Source organism: Psittacula echo (genome assembly GCF_963264785.1).
Source record: "Psittacula echo genome assembly, chromosome: 7".
In the NCBI taxonomy this organism is placed as follows: Eukaryota; Metazoa; Chordata; class Aves; order Psittaciformes; family Psittacidae; genus Psittacula; species Psittacula echo.
Genome location: NC_137740.1, coordinates 20,417,908 through 20,436,098, shown reverse-complemented (window position 1 = coordinate 20,436,098; position 18,191 = coordinate 20,417,908). Strand labels below are relative to the sequence as shown.

At 39.9% G+C, this 18,191-nt stretch overlaps 1 protein-coding gene across 1 annotated transcript in view; it reads right to left on the bottom strand.

Annotated features, from left to right (window-relative positions):
• The window catches only part of NOTCH2 (notch receptor 2), a gene marked incomplete at its 5' end in the record, with an annotated part of 83,565 nt that overhangs the window by 12,492 nt on the left and 52,882 nt on the right, over window positions 1-18,191 (bottom strand). Inside the window, 11 exons of the mRNA XM_080624167.1 lie at window positions 150-262; window positions 2,121-2,366; window positions 4,469-4,601; window positions 5,439-5,623; window positions 6,317-6,470; window positions 9,048-9,249; window positions 11,667-11,895; window positions 14,763-14,915; window positions 15,027-15,146; window positions 15,654-15,799; window positions 17,357-17,549. Coding sequence (XP_080480293.1) covers window positions 150-262; window positions 2,121-2,366; window positions 4,469-4,601; window positions 5,439-5,623; window positions 6,317-6,470; window positions 9,048-9,249; window positions 11,667-11,895; window positions 14,763-14,915; window positions 15,027-15,146; window positions 15,654-15,799; window positions 17,357-17,549 — 1,874 coding nt within the window. The remainder of the gene's footprint in view (window positions 1-149; window positions 263-2,120; window positions 2,367-4,468; window positions 4,602-5,438; window positions 5,624-6,316; window positions 6,471-9,047; window positions 9,250-11,666; window positions 11,896-14,762; window positions 14,916-15,026; window positions 15,147-15,653; window positions 15,800-17,356; window positions 17,550-18,191) is intronic.

The following is an 18,191-nucleotide window of genomic DNA, read 5'->3' as shown; positions in this document are numbered from 1 at the left end:
ATAAAGGATGTAAGTAAAGTGTGTCCAATGAGACAGCTTTGCAAGTAGTACAGAAAAGATAACATTCACCTACAGTGGACCAGTGAAACTAATGAGACTGTAGCCAGAGAACTACAGCTGAGGCAGGTAATACAGTTTCAGGTGCTTACCGGAGGACACTGGCAGATGAACCCATCCGGCATATTGCTGGCAACAGCACAGGTACCTCCATTCTGACAAGGCTTCCGGGGACACACATCTATGACACTCTCACAGTGACGACCTGAAACGTGGGCACACAGGGAGAAGAGAGCATGTGTGCATGTCAAAAAGCCATCACAAAGCAAAACAGGTACAGAACATCTCTTAAGATAACATATGCTCTTTTAGTAGCTGTCTAAGTAGTGGTACAGGAAGATACAACCCCAGAATCCACAAGGTGCATCTGGAGAAGCCCACCTTGTCTGCCTCCTCAAAAATGTGTGCAACCCGTCACAAAGACAGAACTTGCTGCTGTCACCCCCAGGTCAGCCAGGCAGAGAGGCTGAAGGTGCTGTCCCACATCAGTTTGGGGGTTCCTAGGATTTCCTTACTTTTTGGAGATGCTCAATGAGTCCAAAGGGACATCACACTCTAACCACGAATGCACAACCCTCAGGACCAGATGCAAATAAGACATTTACCAGATGTGTAAATAAGACAAGCAAGTGGACTCTCCTCAGAACTGATCAGCTAGACAGAGGTCTTAACTGCACTGACTAGCATTTGCAGCAGCTCCCAGACTCAAACTCTGACATGAGACTTTAAAGAGATGAGAATGACTTCAGTATGACTTGGATCCCCTAGGAAAACATTAATAGAAGTCTCTACACATGTGCAGCCAAGACAGATTGTTTGCAGACAGGGCAGGATGGCCCATGGAGTTCTGGCATCCTATCAGTCACAAGCCACAGCAAAGCTACCCCATCCCCTCCCAGGCAGAAAGGTCAATGTGGAATGCACTGAAGACGAACAGCTAGTGGAAGAAGCATGCTCCCCCTCTGTGCCTAACATTTCCATTTCATGTCTGAGACACAGCAGCTCTCCCTGCTCCTCCTAGGCTGCTGCATACTCCACACTGCAAGTTCCAGCAACCCTTCCACGACAGCCAGAAGCAATATGAGGCATACTTCATAAAAGCAACCTTAACAGACAGACTTAAATACAAACCTGTCTGATAACCTGCACTGGTGTCCCACTAGCTAGCCTAGTTCCACTTCCCTCACAAGTCGCTCTTTTAAGAACTCTTTTTTGTCAGTCTAGGTAATGCATTCAAACCCACTACATTAATTCTTCAAAAGTACATCTTTGTGATTTCTTTGCATCTGACAATCACAAATTTACTGGAAAATCATAGCTGCTTTACATTTAAAAAAAAAAGAAAAGAAGAGTAAAAACTACTGGTAAAGCATGAAGAAAAGGTTACTGGTAAGCAGGGAAAGCGAAAGGTTTAAACAGAGGAAAACTGAATACACAAAAAGTTAAACTGACATAGAAACTGGAAAGCTGAAAGTTAGATACATCTGGAGACTATTAGCCAAAACTTATGCCCAGTGGGAGGCATCAGTTTTCTCAGTGCGAAATTCTTGCAAAGTTGTGATTCAAAGTTGGACTGTGGAAGGATCACATCACTAAGCTAAGAATGTACAGTCTATCTATACACAGAATATTCCATACTGGCCACATAGCAGTATAAGGAGGAAAGGGAGCAAGGGGTAGAAAAGAGGCCAAAAGCTAATTGTAGGTACCATGATTTATACAGAAAATTCATATGCTTCCTTGCAAAAGGAAAATCCATGGAAAAGCTGACACATGAACAGTTACACTTCCAATATTAGAAATGTGAAATTATGAAGAAGAGAAAAGCACCACAGAAAAAAATCCTGGCAGCCAGGTGTTTCAGGAGATTCTTTTGAGACAGCTCTGGAAACCAAGTTTCTTAGAAGGTTTAAAAGACTGCTTTAAAAACTGAGACATGGTGTAAGGAAATCATCAGATACTGTAAGGGGAAGTGACTAGATAACATGATTGCCAGAAAGGGAAAGAATGACCATTCTTCAAGATATTACTCTGAAACTGAAAGCATGTTTACGACTACTCACCAGTAAAAGCACTACGACAGATGCACGTATAATCATTTATCAGCTGAACACAGTCCAGACTTCCACGAGGGTTACAAGGATTAGAGAGGCATTCATTGATATCTCCCTCACATCGCTCGCCTGCAAAGCCTGGGAGACAAATGCAGCTGTAGCCCCCAATCTGGTCAATGCACTGCCCTCCATTAAAGCAGCGAGGTACTCCTGAGTCTGAAACACAGTCATCGATGTTCTCCTCACAGAAACGGCCTGTCAAGACAGCAAAAAGTGTCATGGCTTCATTTCCTAAGCTGCTCATCAAGTTTTAAGACTATGTCACACACAGTCCCTGATACACACAGGTAAAGATCCCAACTTAATGCAATCCATACCCCATGCAGACAGCCTCAGATCAGACCTACGTTCTGATAGAGCATATGTTCATAGAGCGTATGTTCTAGATCCAGGCTGTTCTCAATGGTAGGTTATACTGGTACTTACCAGCTTTCATGCTTAACTTAATTTAAGGACATAATTAAAAAGGAGAAAACAGAACAAAACCAAAAAAGATGCACTCAGTTTAGCTCTGCGACTGAACATAGGCAAAAAGCCCTGTGCTGTCCTTGCAAGGCTGTGAGCTTCCCACCGCTCATTTAATGTGGCGGTAACCCTGTAACTTGGCAAAGAGCATTTGTAGCAACAGCATTAAAACAAGCAACAGCAAACCAACAGAAAAACGACTGCGATAAAACACAGATTGCTGGCCAGCATGCCATTCCTGCAGTTGGACTTCTGGGGATCTACAGTAAACTCCCAACACCATGAGAAGAAATGGCAGTTCCTTCCTCTCCCTACAAGGTTCCCTGTAAAGAGGCAATGTCTTGTACTGGTTCTGCCTTCACCACAAGCCTAACAGATGAAAGGGGACAGAGAGGGTAAGCTGAGAAGTAGTTTTGTCTGTTAATAGAGTTGATTTATCTGGAACAAGTAAAGTCATTCACCTAAACATAGTTATACACTTATGTTGGCAGCAGTAAAGCACTCATTTCAAACTGGGCCAGGGATAAAAGCTAAGTCGTGAGTTATCATAAGTTATTGTATCAGTCTCCTTTAATTCCTTTCATTTACTAAAAAATAATTAAAAATAAAATGTCACATCCAAACAGTAATCCACCTCAACAAATAAAAACTTAAGAATTAAAAGCAGTACAATACAGCTAAGAACAATACATGAAGAATTGCTAATGCAATGATTTATAATGAAATAAACACTTATCCAGACTGAGGAGATGTGCTGACAGCCATACTGAAGTGAATGAACTGGTAATATGCACGGACAGGAGGCAGATATATTAGATCATTTTATAATTTTACTTAAATTTACTTTATGAACAAAGAATTTAGTTCTATCTGACACACATCTGGAGATTTTGCCTATGCTGAGATGACACACTTCAGAAAGAAAATATAAGTTCAGAGAAATGTAAAATTTTTAGCTGACTTGAGAAATAAGCTTAAGAGAAAAAGTGAGAAAGCATTCACTGAGGGGTTAAAAATGCACAATCCTGAATATTTCAAAAGGGAGAAGTCAGGGCCGTCAGATGAGAACAGGGAATGAAAGGTTAGGTTTCAGGAGACAAGACATCAAACAGGCTGCAGAATCATAGTTACTGAAAACCACCATCATGTAACTGTGCTGGGGTTTTGTTGGTTTAGTTTGTGGTGTTTTTTTTTTTTAAAAAAGCTTTTAATATAAGCTTGAATTTGCCAAAATAGTTTAAGCTAGCTTACAGGCACTGAACTTTGATAGAATCATATAATGGTTTGGGTTGGAAGAGACCTTAAAGATCATCTAGTTCCAACCCCTGCCATGGGGGGCAGTCTTTGTACAAAAGGCTCCAGGACAGAGTGCAATAAAGGATGAAAATTTAAACAAGTAATGCAGTGAACTTTAAAATTTAAACAAGAAACGCAGTGAACTTTACGTAAGAACTAAGCAAGTTTTCTGTGTATTTCATAGCATCTCAGCCAAAAAGAAACCTTGAATTCACTACATCAAAACAGACAGGCTTGGGAGAAACCTTAATGGCAATCTCATCCATCCCCGTTGCCAAAGATGGGTCATACGTTCCCAAAGGATGCTGTCATGACCTATTCCTTAAAAAAAAAAAAAAAAAAAAAAAGAGAGAGGACAAAAAAACCCCGCTGCATTTATTTTTAAAGGGAAAATATAGATCTCAAGGGATTCAGTGCATTTTGGGAACATTCTTCAAAGAAAATAATGCATTCCCTTTAGTCTCTGCGTTATGAAACCAGTAGTCAGAAAGGAAAATTCACTTTTATAACATTCACTTAATTGCTGAGCTTCATACCCCGAGTTCCTGGCGGACAGGAGCACTTGAAGTGATTGATGAGGTCTATACATGTTCCTCCATTCTGGCAGGGCTGAAACTGGCACTCATCCACTTCATATTCACAGTTGACACCCTGGTATCCAGGCACACACTGCCAGTATAAAAATAAGTGTGAATAATCTTCTTCTAACAGATACACTGGTAGACATCTTTGAAAGGCTAACACAGACAAAACAAGCCCTCAATGGGACAGATTATGACTGCCTTTGTAGCTATACAACTGCAAGTGATTTCAAGGGCTGCAAAGCCAGCCAGCTTAAGCACACAACTTGACCATGTGACTAATCAACCACTGCATGATTGAATTTGAGTGACTTTATTCCTGCAAAATATAGTGATCAAACCCTGACACACTCTAGCACTGAGACTAGCTTAGTCATTTTGACTTAAGGTTTACATAAAACTCATCCTTTACTTCTGGGCATGAGCTTCCAAGGTGTTCTACCATTCTGAAAAGCTTAGGAATGTTGATATACCATGATCTCATGGTCTACACTGCTCTCTGCATCAGCTGTAGGAAACAGCAGTGGAAGGCATCTCCTGTCCTGAGAGATAAGGGATACTTTGCCCACCCGGTAAGGAGAACACAACATTCCTTTACTGCATTCTACATATATTTTAATATAAATCACACCTCAGGCAAAAAAAATCTTTCAAGATAAGAACTCCATCTCCAAACAGGCCAAGAGTTCAAATGTCCATCAACCACACCTGCTTATGATCACACCTCTAATTCCATTTTAAAAGCCTCTCAGGAGCACTGCTTTCACCACAGCTAAATTAAAAATTCTTTCCAGGTGCAGGTTGCTTTTATCCCCTCTTTGAAGCTATTCTACCACTTGCATGTGTTTCTGATTTCTTTTGATTCCTTTGCATTACAATGTTCTTAAATATTTAGACCTCTTCCTACTAAAACACCATGCATTACCTCGCACTGGTATCCACCCAGGTGATCCCGGCAGGTAGCACCATTCTGGCAGGGGCTGGAGTCACATTCATTCAGCTGCACCTCGCAGTAACTGCCAGTGTAACCCACCTGGCACTGACAGTGGTGTGTGTTTCCCACATTGAGGCAGTGACCAGAGTGCTGGCACAACTGGTCCACTGAGACTCCTGAAACAAAGGTAAATAAAGTGAGCAGCCATGTAAAAAACACTTGCTGCCAGTGTTGGTAGCTCAGCCAGGAATTAATATGGTTAGACCCAAAAAATTGAAAAGTTGAAACTCAAAAATTGGAGGGCTACTCTTTAAATTACAGTGGGTCAGAACCACAACTGACTTCCAAATGAAGTCACTGCTCTGACCCCTTTGGATCATCAGCATCAACCCTGGCATGAAGTATTTGTATTGCTGTGTTATTTTAACACGGATCATGAGTTTTGAGATGTCCTTCTTGTACAAGGACAACATGTCTTAAACCTGCCTTGCCTGGGATTTAGCAGAAAGGTATAAACAGCTGATGTATTATCCAAAAAGGCAGTCTATGTAAAACAGTATTACTGAAACTCTGAGACTTCATAAAATTTTTAATTCTCCTTTTCTAATATTTTTATGGTAGAATTCTTACATCAGGAACAATCAGGAAAGACTCGATGCCCAAATATAACTGTGCAGAGAGCCTTTTAGCTTAGAAGCGATCATGATTGACCACCTAGAGACAAAGCTCTCTAGGACTTCCAATGCATGCTGTCTTCACAGGTGTATGGGGAAAGGAGGTGGAGATTAACGATGCATGGGGAAAGGAGGTGGAGATTAATGATGCATGGGGAAATGTTTTCAGTTAAAGCACAGATAATGCTTATTTACCCCTTTGTGAAGCTGCTACTTGACAGGAGACATTTGGCACATCACAGTAAGCACCAGTCCAGCCAGACGGACAGACACATCGAGTGTGGGCTCCATGCTGGACACACGTGCCTTTATTCTTACAGGGAGATTTGCTGCACAGGTCCATAAGTGCCTGAAGAAAAAAAAACCAACATGATATATGGCAACTGCAGTAAGGAACACAACTCAAGAGTACAAACTCAAGAAGCAAAGAAAGGAAGTTCTGCATAACTGGCTCCATGTGGTGATGGAAAGAAAGGGGCACTACTTCCCAAGTCTAAGCCAGGTGCTTCACTGGCAGTCTCAAGAGTTCATATGCCTAGGAAAGCACAAATGTACAGAGAAGTAAATCCCAGATGGCAGCATCATTTGAAGAGGAAAAGCTGATCCTCTGCAGAGGGATCTTTGGCTGGATTTGAGAAAATTCAGTTTTATCTTGGATTAGGCTTCTAGTTTCATGTAAGTAGGAAGCTTCCAGCTATCAACAGTAACAAGGGCCCTTTCTTCTCCCAAACCCTCCTGTCCTCACTGCTTATTGAGGATGACAAATGTGTTCCACATTTTGAGCTTTGTTTTTCCTTTTTGTCATTAGCTTACCATACCTGCTTTTCACTCCATTTGCCCTAGTATGGTTTCTCTGAGTTTCCCTATCTCCTGAGATCCAATTGAAACCCCAAAACTGTTTCATAACTGAAGATGGGGCAAAGTACACTGCTTTTCTTGATTCCTATATTGAAAAAAAAACCAAAACCCAAACCAACAGTTTCCAAACAAATAGACTAAAATTCAGCAAATCATCATATGAAAATGGAGTGAGGACCCAAAATAACTCTGTCTGATGTAATATAAACCAGCCACTAACTATCATTTCCTTTTTGAGCACTTAGTCTTCAAGGTAATACAGCTATCTGATTTCAAGCTGACTTGAGGGAAGGATAAGGTTTTTAAAGTAGTATTGGATTTTGGCTGTAAAATGCAATTTCAATTGCAGAAAGTTCTGCTTTTCAGATGCAAACTGTCTCCTTACACAGATTAAAGTAGAAAAATCTGTGCTTTCACAGGCAACCAAAAAAACCCATTGGAATTAAGTTTTATCACATGTAGTTGAGCGTGAAGAAGAAAACCAGCAAGTCTCTTGCCTCTGCATTTGTAATGAGTAGCTGACTGTTTTACATGCAAACTCTATAACTTATGAATCATTGTCTGATTTTGTGCTGCTTATTTAGCTTTGCTAATTAGGTCAAGCCAGTTTACCACTAAGACAAGAAGTAGAGTGTAGCTGTAATCTACAAATCTCGCCAATAGAGCTTTGAATAGTACTTATAAAATTAGAAAGTTTAGATTCTTTGTATCAAATGAGTAATACATTATGGTCAAGCTTCTCTGAAAATAAAGCAAACTTTCTGAGAATCCACAACATTTAATTTGGGGACAGGAAAATTAATCCTTTTCTCAAGTAAAAACAATGCAAGCGTAACAGAAGAGGAGCTACTGAACTTCACAGTACTTTACAATCACTCTCAATGCTAATTCTCCCAATGAGGTCTAAGTGGTGTGCCCAGAATGCATAATTAGGGTTGCAGAGAGGTTGCTTTTTTATATCACTTCATTACTTTGCATTCACTTCCTCCATTAGCAATACCTAGAAGCAGACGTGACAATTTAATGTCTAGCAACATACTTCATACATATCTCCCCCACTGCTATTAAATTGCTTCTTCCAACAACCACTGCTTTGCAAAGGCACACTGGCATGAAAGACAGTTGCAAAATTCTTACAGAACTGTAGTATTTTCCAGTAGTTTGAGAAATGCATGGATTTTTTTTTTTTTTCTAATGGCAGCACTCAGACTACTTATGAAGGAAGCCAATAAAGCGCTTATTGTTCCAAAGCTAGAAATAGTCTAAAATCATTCTTGCTGTTTTGATAAGCATAGAAAAAGAAGAAAAAACCTCTGATTTGAAAAATTAAATCAGCATTCTGTTTCCATTGTGATATGCCAAGTTTAAAGTTTTTAATAGGTACTAGTCAGTCATTTACAGAATGGGTTTGCAGCTCTGATGCTCAACTGTGGAAAACTGTAAATTGCCTGAACTTAAGTCTGCAAGTAAGACTAGAGCTTTTTATTGAGGTTGTGAGCAGGGCAAGAGCATCAGTTACTGCCTCAAAACATTTTCTGGCCTCTGACAGAAAAATAGTCTACAATCAACCCATAATAACTACACCTCCCTGTAAAAAACATAAACCAGTGAAATCATGGTCTTGCTAATCAGATTGATATTCTGCTTTCTGGTTTGTGTTTATTTGACATCTTTTGTTTTAAATACAGGATTCTGCCTTTAATCCAGACAATTTTATGTTGCAAATGAAATGCAGCCATTTTCAAAGCCAACAGCTGGTTTTGATTTAACAAGAAAATTAATCTAGAAAGTTCCAATGATGCCTGTTCTCATAAGTAACCAAGCATTTTTCTCCTCTTTGCACACAGACACTTTCAATTTCTAGAGTTTTGAATGGGGGCACTTGCTCTGTCAGACAGAGTCACTGGATTTATTTTTCCTAGGGCTAACAGGCAAACCATCTCTTACCAGCACAGAATGAACAAGAGCTCTGTGTGTTTGGTACCTCACATCTAACCAAGTCACTTCTACTGTAAGACAGCTCAAACAACAGTGCCCTGTGCAAAATGGGCAAGAAAACATGACCCACCTGACAGTTCTTCCCAGTATAACCCAAAGGACATATACATCGGTATGTGCCCAGGCTGTCCACGCAAGAGCCTTTGTTCAAGCAAGGACGCGAATCACACTCGTTAATTTCTGTGAGGCAGAAGGGTCCTGTAAACCCCACTGGACACTGACAAGTAAAGGAATTGATCTCATCCACACAAGTACCTCCATTGAAACAGGAGCTGCAAGACAGTGAGAACAAGGGTAAGCTGAGACAAAATGCAATTAGCTTAGAGCCAAACCAGCACATAAACATTACTGAAATAAGAAAGAAAACCAGATTACAGGATCTTCTGACCACTGGTAACATCCTGATAAAGAAGCATAAATCAGGTAAAAGCAGTTCCAGGGGACTCCAGCTCAACCTCCAGCTCGCTGTCTTTTACCTTGGCAGGTGAAAAAAGTAAAGCAGGCCTTCAGTGAGTCATTAGTGATGGAGGTAACTTATTTAATGAAATCTTCTCAGCTTCAATCTGACCACAAACAGTACCGTACCAGGTAGGTGTGTGGCTTGCTCAAACTGATTAATTTTATACAAATTTTATTACAAATTACAATTGTATTATGATTTATGAGAAACAAAACAATTTACATTTTTTTAAAGCTTCAAAGGAGTCACAGGTACGTTTTCTCAAGCAAACAGTTCATATAACATGCAAAACACAAGCATGCTCTTTACCGAAATTATGTGAAAGTATTGGTATTGCTAAATCCCTGTCTCCTCTTCTCATGAGAACCTTAAGTCCTTGATTAGCAAAACTACTCATACATGCCCTGGCAGAATTCAGATCAAAGGAATTGTCCCCCTCCCCCTAACTTTCTGATCATAAATTCTGCCAGATTAGGTGTCCTACTGAGAAGTGACTGGGAAAGTCAGAAGTGATGCCTCATGCAAAACTGACTCCTTTTCCTTTCTAAAGAAATGCCTGCCAGGAAACTCCTGTTTCTCTGAAAATAACCCTAGATCAGACTCAAGATAATCAGTTTGATAAAGTACACAAAACAAATTCATGCTTGTTACCTGTTTTGTGCACTCTCAAAGGGTACTTCTGTAAGAGAAGCCACTGACTCACCTCCTTGAACTACCAGTGCAAGAGTCCAAGTTCTAAAGTATTTAAATTCTGTGATTACAGTAGAGATGTCAATGTTAACCTGCTTATCAGAAATAGGTTCTTCTGTCTTGTGGGCTGAATTCTTTTTTACACAGAGCAGAAACTGCTGTTTACATTCAAGGCAAAACAAGGAAGAGAAGGCAGAGGAACTGTCAGTCACTTGGTATGTTTCACTGAAATCAGGTACCCATCTCCAAAAGAAGATGGCACTCTCCCACAGGCGGTTTCTCACACAAGACATGGAAGAATTATTTGAACCAAATTTAAATTAGCCAACCATCATGGAGCTCTTAAGTACAGCTCAGTAAATTCTGGTTGAGAAGGTGTGACTGGCTTAGCTTGGCAGAGCATTGAAAATTGCTACATCCTTCATTCATACCTGCAAGACTGGTTTCTATCCTGACTGATATCAAAAACAAAAACAGGATGAACCGCAAGGAAGAAACAAGGCTAAACACCCAACATACTTTACTTGATTAAACAACTGTTGTGCAAATTAAACACACCCTCATCAGTGACACAATCCTGTTCTTATGCAAAAAATATTAAAATACTTCCTCCCCCACAAATGCAATTTTATAAAAGATAAGAAAGATCTTTTTTTCATGTGCAGAAAATGCATGAGATTACCAAGAGCTTCCCATTAGGCACCTTATTTGTTTCTGGTACCTAGACTAGAACAGACTGGGTTTTAAAACTTTTTTTTAACAATTTCAAGCTTTATTATTAATTGTTTCAATTTGAGAATCTGACGTTACTTACATCATTCCTAACAAAGCTTAAAAAAAATATGCAGGCAGATGATGGATACACAGGGTTAACTCTCAAAGAGCTTTTAAAACTACCAAGTCAACCATTTCTACAAGGACCAACTGTTAAGCATTTTAACTCAGTTCACACCTTTCTCTTAGAATGACCTCAGATTTTATCTGAACACTGCTAAACCACATCCAATTTGTGAGCATTAAAATATTTCTGATGATTAAATCCTTCCAGTACAGAATTTGTGAATTTAGTTTTCTTCCTAGTTGCCTCGTCGTATTATTTGTTATCAATAATCAGGGCTAATTTATTTTTCCTTTCTTTCTAAGAGTTGGCCATTGCTTCCATTTTTGCAGCTTTTGTAGTTCTCAACAGAGCAACTGTTCATAACCAATCAATTATTTCTCCTCTCCTATATGATAATGATCTTATAAAATTATAAATAATTTATGTTTTAATAAGCTAGCATTTGCTACTGTCTCAGCATTTGCAAAACACTGTCATGTTTCTCCTCTAATGGAATTAAGCTTCTAACTAGTGCAAACTGAAGACCCACTCTGGCAGGCAACTGTCTTTCATCTGATATCCTGCACAAGGCAAGCAAGTTTTCCTTGCAGGAATCACAAGCATGTCCAAGTGACGAAAGGCAGGAAAACAGATCCTCATTATTAAAAACTGCTTCAGAGTAACTGACATTGTACAGCAGCACAGTGAAGTTATCTCACCTCTCAGTGCATTCATCAATGTTGTTCTCACAGTTGGTCCCCTCAAACCCAGGCTGACATTTGCATGTGTAGCTGTTGACATAGTGGGTGCATGTGCCTCCATTTCTGCATGGTTCACTGAGACATTCATTGGTATCTGTTTGACATTTATCTCCATGAAATCCAGGTAGGCAGATGCATGAGAAAGAGTTTATCCCATCCACACAAGAAGCTCCATTTTGGCAGGGATCTGAGACAGAAGCATTACAGTAAGTATTAAAATGGGCAACAGTCAAGGGCCAGGCCTAGAGTAGTAGCTTTTAGAAAAGAGTATCACACAGCACAGAACTTGATAGACTACTGACAAGGTTTTCTGAGCCACTTTATGGAAAAGATAATTGCAAAGCATTATCAATGACGAATTTGTGAGGTGGTACAGATCAAGGCCAAGCTTCAGGGCCTAAAAGTTTCTCTGCCAGGATCTGCTCAATGAAAACCAACAAAACCACACCCACAGTCTCGTTGTTTAAAATTCAAACTCTGCTTTTTTGACAAATGTCTACTGATAGACAATACAAACAGCACAGCAACTATTTCTTCTTCCTCACCAATTCTTATTCATAAAGAGAACTCAGCCCATTCTCTCTTTTCCAGACACTGCGCAACACATGACAGAACTTGTGTGCTTAATTTTAAGCATGAAAGCAATCCAGTCAAATCAAATGTGTACGTTATTTCCCTGCCCACGGCAGGGGGGTTGGAACTAGATGATCTTTAAGGTCCTTTACAACCCTAACTGTTCTGTGATTAGTATGTACATCAGCACTTATGCGCTACTGAACACTTAGCACTTTTCCCAGTATCAAAGCTTGATTGGGGAAAGGGTGGCAGAAAACAATCACAAATTCATATATCACCTTGGATTCTCCTCACCTCTGCATTTCTTGCATATTTTTTTTTTTATCCCTACCATAGCCTTGTTATTTGTGTATCACCATTTTTTGGTCTAAGCCACCCCCTACTACTGTATTGCTTCTACTCCCACGAGTACCAATCTGCCTGAAAGATCTCTACCAAACAGTAGTTTCTTCCCACCTTGCCCCTTTCACTTTTGGACTTAAGACCCACTTTCATCTGCTGGATATTGCCTCTGAAGCCAGATTCTTTTTCTACTCTGCATTCCCTAGACTAAAAGCCTATGTATGTGAAGGCAGGGAGAGAAACTGGGAAAGGGGAGGAAAAGGTGAAACAGGAAGGGGAATGAAAAAAAGGGTTACAGAGTAGAGTTTTTTTTATCTTTGACTATCTTTAAGTAATACTGAAATATAAACTTGAAAATGCAAATAGAATCCACCAAAAATTTGCACCTCAGCACAAGATCATTCTGTTCACTGGTAAATGAAGGAAACAGATGTGAAAGGTAATTAAATCTCATTTATTAACCGAGAAATATGTTCACATGATATAAATTTGTGTTATAAGAGACACACCTGCATCCATTTAAAGGTCATCTGACTACTGGAGAGAAAAAGCACATTCAAAGTGAGACGCCTGGCAGCTATAAAACGTTGTGTCTATGGCAGTCAGCCATTTATGACCAAAGCCAAAATCTGCACGTTAATTTTCTGTACCACACATTTACTGACAGAAAAAGGAGACTCAAGTATCAGCTTTTCAATAAGTTCTTGTTGTTGGAGGGTTTGTTTGCTTCATAGATTAAAGACATTTGGCTCAAGCCATGGAAGGTTTTTGTTATGCTAAATGAAATCAGCTGTAGCAGTAATTTGAAATTCTTCTTCAACCTCATGGGTGTGCTGCCTAACAGACAACACAGGATGAATCTCACAGCTCTCAGAATGCTTAGGAACAGAGAGAGATTTCCCAGCTGTTCAAGAGGGAAAGATGAATGCTTTAAAAATGTTTTTATCTTCAGACACCCACATAAAAACTAACAGGACAAGCAATAATTTTGTTGGCTTCAGTAAGCAAGGCTCTGGGTCAATGCACTTTGACATTCTTTGTACTCTACCTGTTTGCACAAAGAGGGGCAATCAAAAGCTCAGGCTGACCCAGATGTTTCAGAAGTTCTTTCAGCAGTGCTGCTTTGGGGTCTCCCATGGTAACTTTTGCTAATATTAAGACTTGTTTAGATCCTACTTTAAAAGCAGTCACAAAATTAAGATTTTTTTCAATGCAAAACACAACTCTCTAAATTCATACCTGAAGTCTTTAAGACTTTGGTTTGGTTTTGAGGCATTCTAATGAAAATTAGAGGGTTTAGGCTTTTTTTTTGCCAGCTAATTTAAAAATTACACCATTGTGAACTCCTCTGAGGTTTGATAAAGTACTTTTCAAATAGTAAGAGATGAACTTTAAAACACATGACACTTCTCAGGAGACTCTTGATTTTATCTGATGATTATACAGAACATGCCCAGCAAGAAAAAGACGTTACTCTGTATTTGGTTTCCCTTGTAAACAGCATCGTCAAGGGCATGAAATTAACATTTGCTTTCCCATAATTTAAACCATTTCAGTACTCATCTGTGTATGGGCTATCCTCCTGCAACTGATAACTGTTCTGGAACAGAAGGCCTTCCTACTGATTAATATGCTTTCAAATCAAATGGATAACCACAAGAGCAACAGGACCCACCCGTTCCAGAATATTAATGTCAGAGGCTTTTCAGGGAAGACTGATACACCCCAGATTCCCACCACACCTCAATCAAGCTTAATGTTGAAATACAGGTAAGCCCTGCAGTGTTACTTTAACTTGGTGTATTAAAATTTCAGGCAAATGTAATTCTTCATTTAACAGTCCTTATTATTGAAGTATGTAAACTCTAAAGACCTTTTCAAGTTAAGAATTTGGGAACAACTGCTGTCAGTCAGAACACTGTAGCCCATTTCTAGCAGCTGACTGTGATGGATTTTGACTGCCTCAAACATGCAAGTCTTACAAAGCTAAGTTTTGGGGTTTTTGTTTTTGTTTTTTATTTTTTGTAAGAGGTTATTGAAGAACTTTCAGTAATTGTCAAATAGTGGTCATCAACAGCACAGAAAAATTATTTCTAGGGAAAACTGGAAAACACAGGACAATCTGCTGATACTCACTTGAAAGGCAGTCATCAATGTTACTGTCACAGTCTCCTCCAGTGAAGCCTGGCCGACATTCACACAGGTAACTGCCCTGAATATTATGGCACAGAGCATGATTTTTGCAGGGCTTGGAGAGACATTCATCAATATCCACTGTACATCTCTCCCCTGAAAAAATGGAGAGTGCAGAAGTAAGATCCCTCAGAAGGCAATGGTCAGAAGGCTCAATGCCAATACTGCTTGGTACTGACAGTACAGTATGTTCCCCACCCACATTACCTTCCCAGCCAGGGGCACATTGGCAGGTGTAGCCTTCAGAGTCAGGAGATTCTTGGCAAATTCCTGAGTTCTCACAAGGATCAGGCGAACAAGGAGCAACCACTACCTGGCAGTTCACACCTGGAGAGCAGCAGGGGAAAAAACAGTAAGAGTATGCTGCTAAGAGCTTGCTGCTTCTTGGAAGAATGAATAAAGAGTTGTAACTTGCATGATTATCCTACACAGCAGCGGAGAGCATTTCCTTATTTGAAAAATCTCAGCAGAAGGAAAGGGGATCGGAGCACTCATCATGAGCTCAGTGGGTACAAGCAGACAGCAGCCATGGTAATTCCAAGTTTAATGCCCCCTCAATTCACAGTGCACTTACACATCTCAGTCTAACTTTCTTACAAAGAAAATTGAGCTGAGCTGCCACTAGGACATTTCTTAGTGAATTCAAACAAGGCTTAGATATTAAGATACTACGTATTCTAGTATCATGTCTATATGAACTGACTGTAATCAAATTTTATACAACCCTGGCATTTTGCCTCTTGATTCCTATTTCCGTAAAGTTTAATAAAAAGATTAAAATGGTGCAATGAAGCGGAAAGATAAAAGAACACAAACTTCTCTCTGAATTTTCACCTTTGAATCCTTTCCTACAGGTACATCTATATCCATTCAGCAGATCCTCACAGGTTCCTCCATTCTGGCATGGGTTTGATTTACATTCGTTCCCTTCTGTTGAACAATAATCTCCTATCCAGCCTGGGTCGCAGACACACTTGTACCTTTAAAGGCAGAAACAGCAGTAATTTTAGAACATTCTTAAATAACTCCTCTTCCAGTTTCTCCTGCAGATTAGTTTTGGGGAGAAAAGTAGAAGACTTCTCTTTACGAGAGTTATGTTTAGATTGCTTACCCCAGCTGTATAGTTTTGGAAACACTGAAAATAAACCCTCCCTTAAAGCCACACTTCCCTCCGTTACAGTTTTCACAGTGCTCAGTCAAACAGCAATGTTGCTGCTTTGATAAGAACATCTCAACACATTTAAACAAAGACAGAAAAAAAAAAATTAAAAAAGTGGAGGGAACAATAGGTTCCAAAGATAACTAGACTGCTTTAATACAAAGCAGTGGTTACAAATGAAAACAGCTGTCTGGGAGCAGGAGCAATCTTCTCCATCATGTTTAAAAACCTTAAGTTGAGCAGTGCTCCACCCATACGACACAGAACCAAGGACTTGGTGAGTCACCCTGGACTAGGGACACACAACACACACACTGGCCTCCCTCCCTGTCATGCAAGTAAGACATTTTATCTGGCACCAAGTGTAAAGTGTACATGGGCATAAACTTGAATGCAGAAGACAGATGATAGACAAGATGAACCAAAACATTTGTTTTCCAAGCTTATACAGAGGCTGAATTACCAATAAAGGCAGCCTTCCAGCCAGCTCCAGCGAAACTGCTGAATCCTGCCCTACAGAGCTACAGTGGTAAATCAATCACTACCTTGCCCAAGTCCTGACAATACTTTCCAGGACACAGCACACAAGAGGGAGGCACTGCTATTCCAAATACAGTTGAGAAGTTTCACAAACATAAGCCCTACCTCCCCAACCTGTTGACTCCACAGGTCCTGATCTCCCAGACTTACCATTACCAAAAAGAGGCCTGATTCAGGACTCCTGAAATCAACATTTGGTCTTCCCAGATGGGAAGATTCAGAAGTTAACTACTGCCATCAAAATTGCCAGAAAGAGCTTTCCTTTCTCTCAGGCATGCAACAATATGACTAAAGTTGACCAAACCTCAGCCTTGGACAAACAGTTCTAAGTCGAATACCACTCTCTCTCTCTCGCTGTCTAAAGTTGTCTGCCTGTTCCTTCATACAGAGTATTTGGGTAGCAAGAACAGCACTAGCCAACAAAATAGTCTCCAGTCTTAACATTTTAGAGTTTGATGGAATAGACAGCTGCTGCTCCACAAAGATTCAGTTTGAAACTATTTCTTTATTTTAATGGCATTCACTCCTCACTTGAATTGCCAAATCCTCCCTTTAGATGGTGGCAGTCCACCCTGCACCACATGCCCATGCAAAGACAGCAAAGAATACAATGCAGGACACAAAGACCTATGTTGAAACAGCACAGACTGCAGCTGGTGACTAAAGGTCTACGCCTTACTGTGATGATTTCATGGGCAGCAAATTAGTGCGGATCCTGATCTGAGAAATATTTAGAGAAAAATCAGAAACCTCAAGTCAAGCTGGAACTCTTGGCAAAGGAAAAAAAAACAAGGTATAGAAGGCAGCAGGTAAGTTTAACGTGACAATAAGTACTTACCCACTAGCAATATGTGTGCAGTTGCCATGTACACATGGATTACTAAGACAGCCATCTGCCTGTGACTGACAATGAGGATGATGGTATCCTTCAGGACATACACACCGAAAGTTATTGACTTCATTTATACATGTCCCACCATTATGACAGGGATTGGATATGCATTCATCAATGTCCACATTACAACGAGGGCCTAGAAAAAAACCCAGTACTTAAAAGGAGTATTTCTTATAAGAGCATTTGCTTTGCATGTCTGTGAAAACATACATTCAGACACAATTCTGTAAAGCCACTGCAGCAGGACAGAGCTTGCATGCCTCTGTGCTTTTAACTGAAGTCAAGAGAAGCATTTTTTAAAGATGTAGCACTCTTCTGTGCCTGGAAAACAGCACTTACACTCAGCAAGTATTTATAAGCCATTCAAGAATCTCAACAGAATTCCACTAAAAATCACTGGTTAATATTGATTAGGAAGGCAGAAATCACTCAACTGTATCATGCTTGAAACAAACCTTGAGTTCCACTTGTCATAGCCCTGCTCTTCTGCTTTGAAAGTACCTACCCTTTGAACAATCAATATTGCCATACTGTCTGCAGTAAATATAGTTCTTGTGGTTTATTGTGCAAAAGGGACTCTAAAAAACACCGTTTCCTGTTTTGCCTGCCTCTGATTACGACTGCAAGATTCTTGAAGTAGTGACCATTAGATCTTGTGAGGCTGGAAAGCTAAACAAAGTGAATGTTGTAGTAAGTTGAAAGCATTTTTAACACAAGGAAAGGACAAAGTAACAAGACCCCATGCAAGCCAGCTCTTTAAATACTGGAATATCCCAAT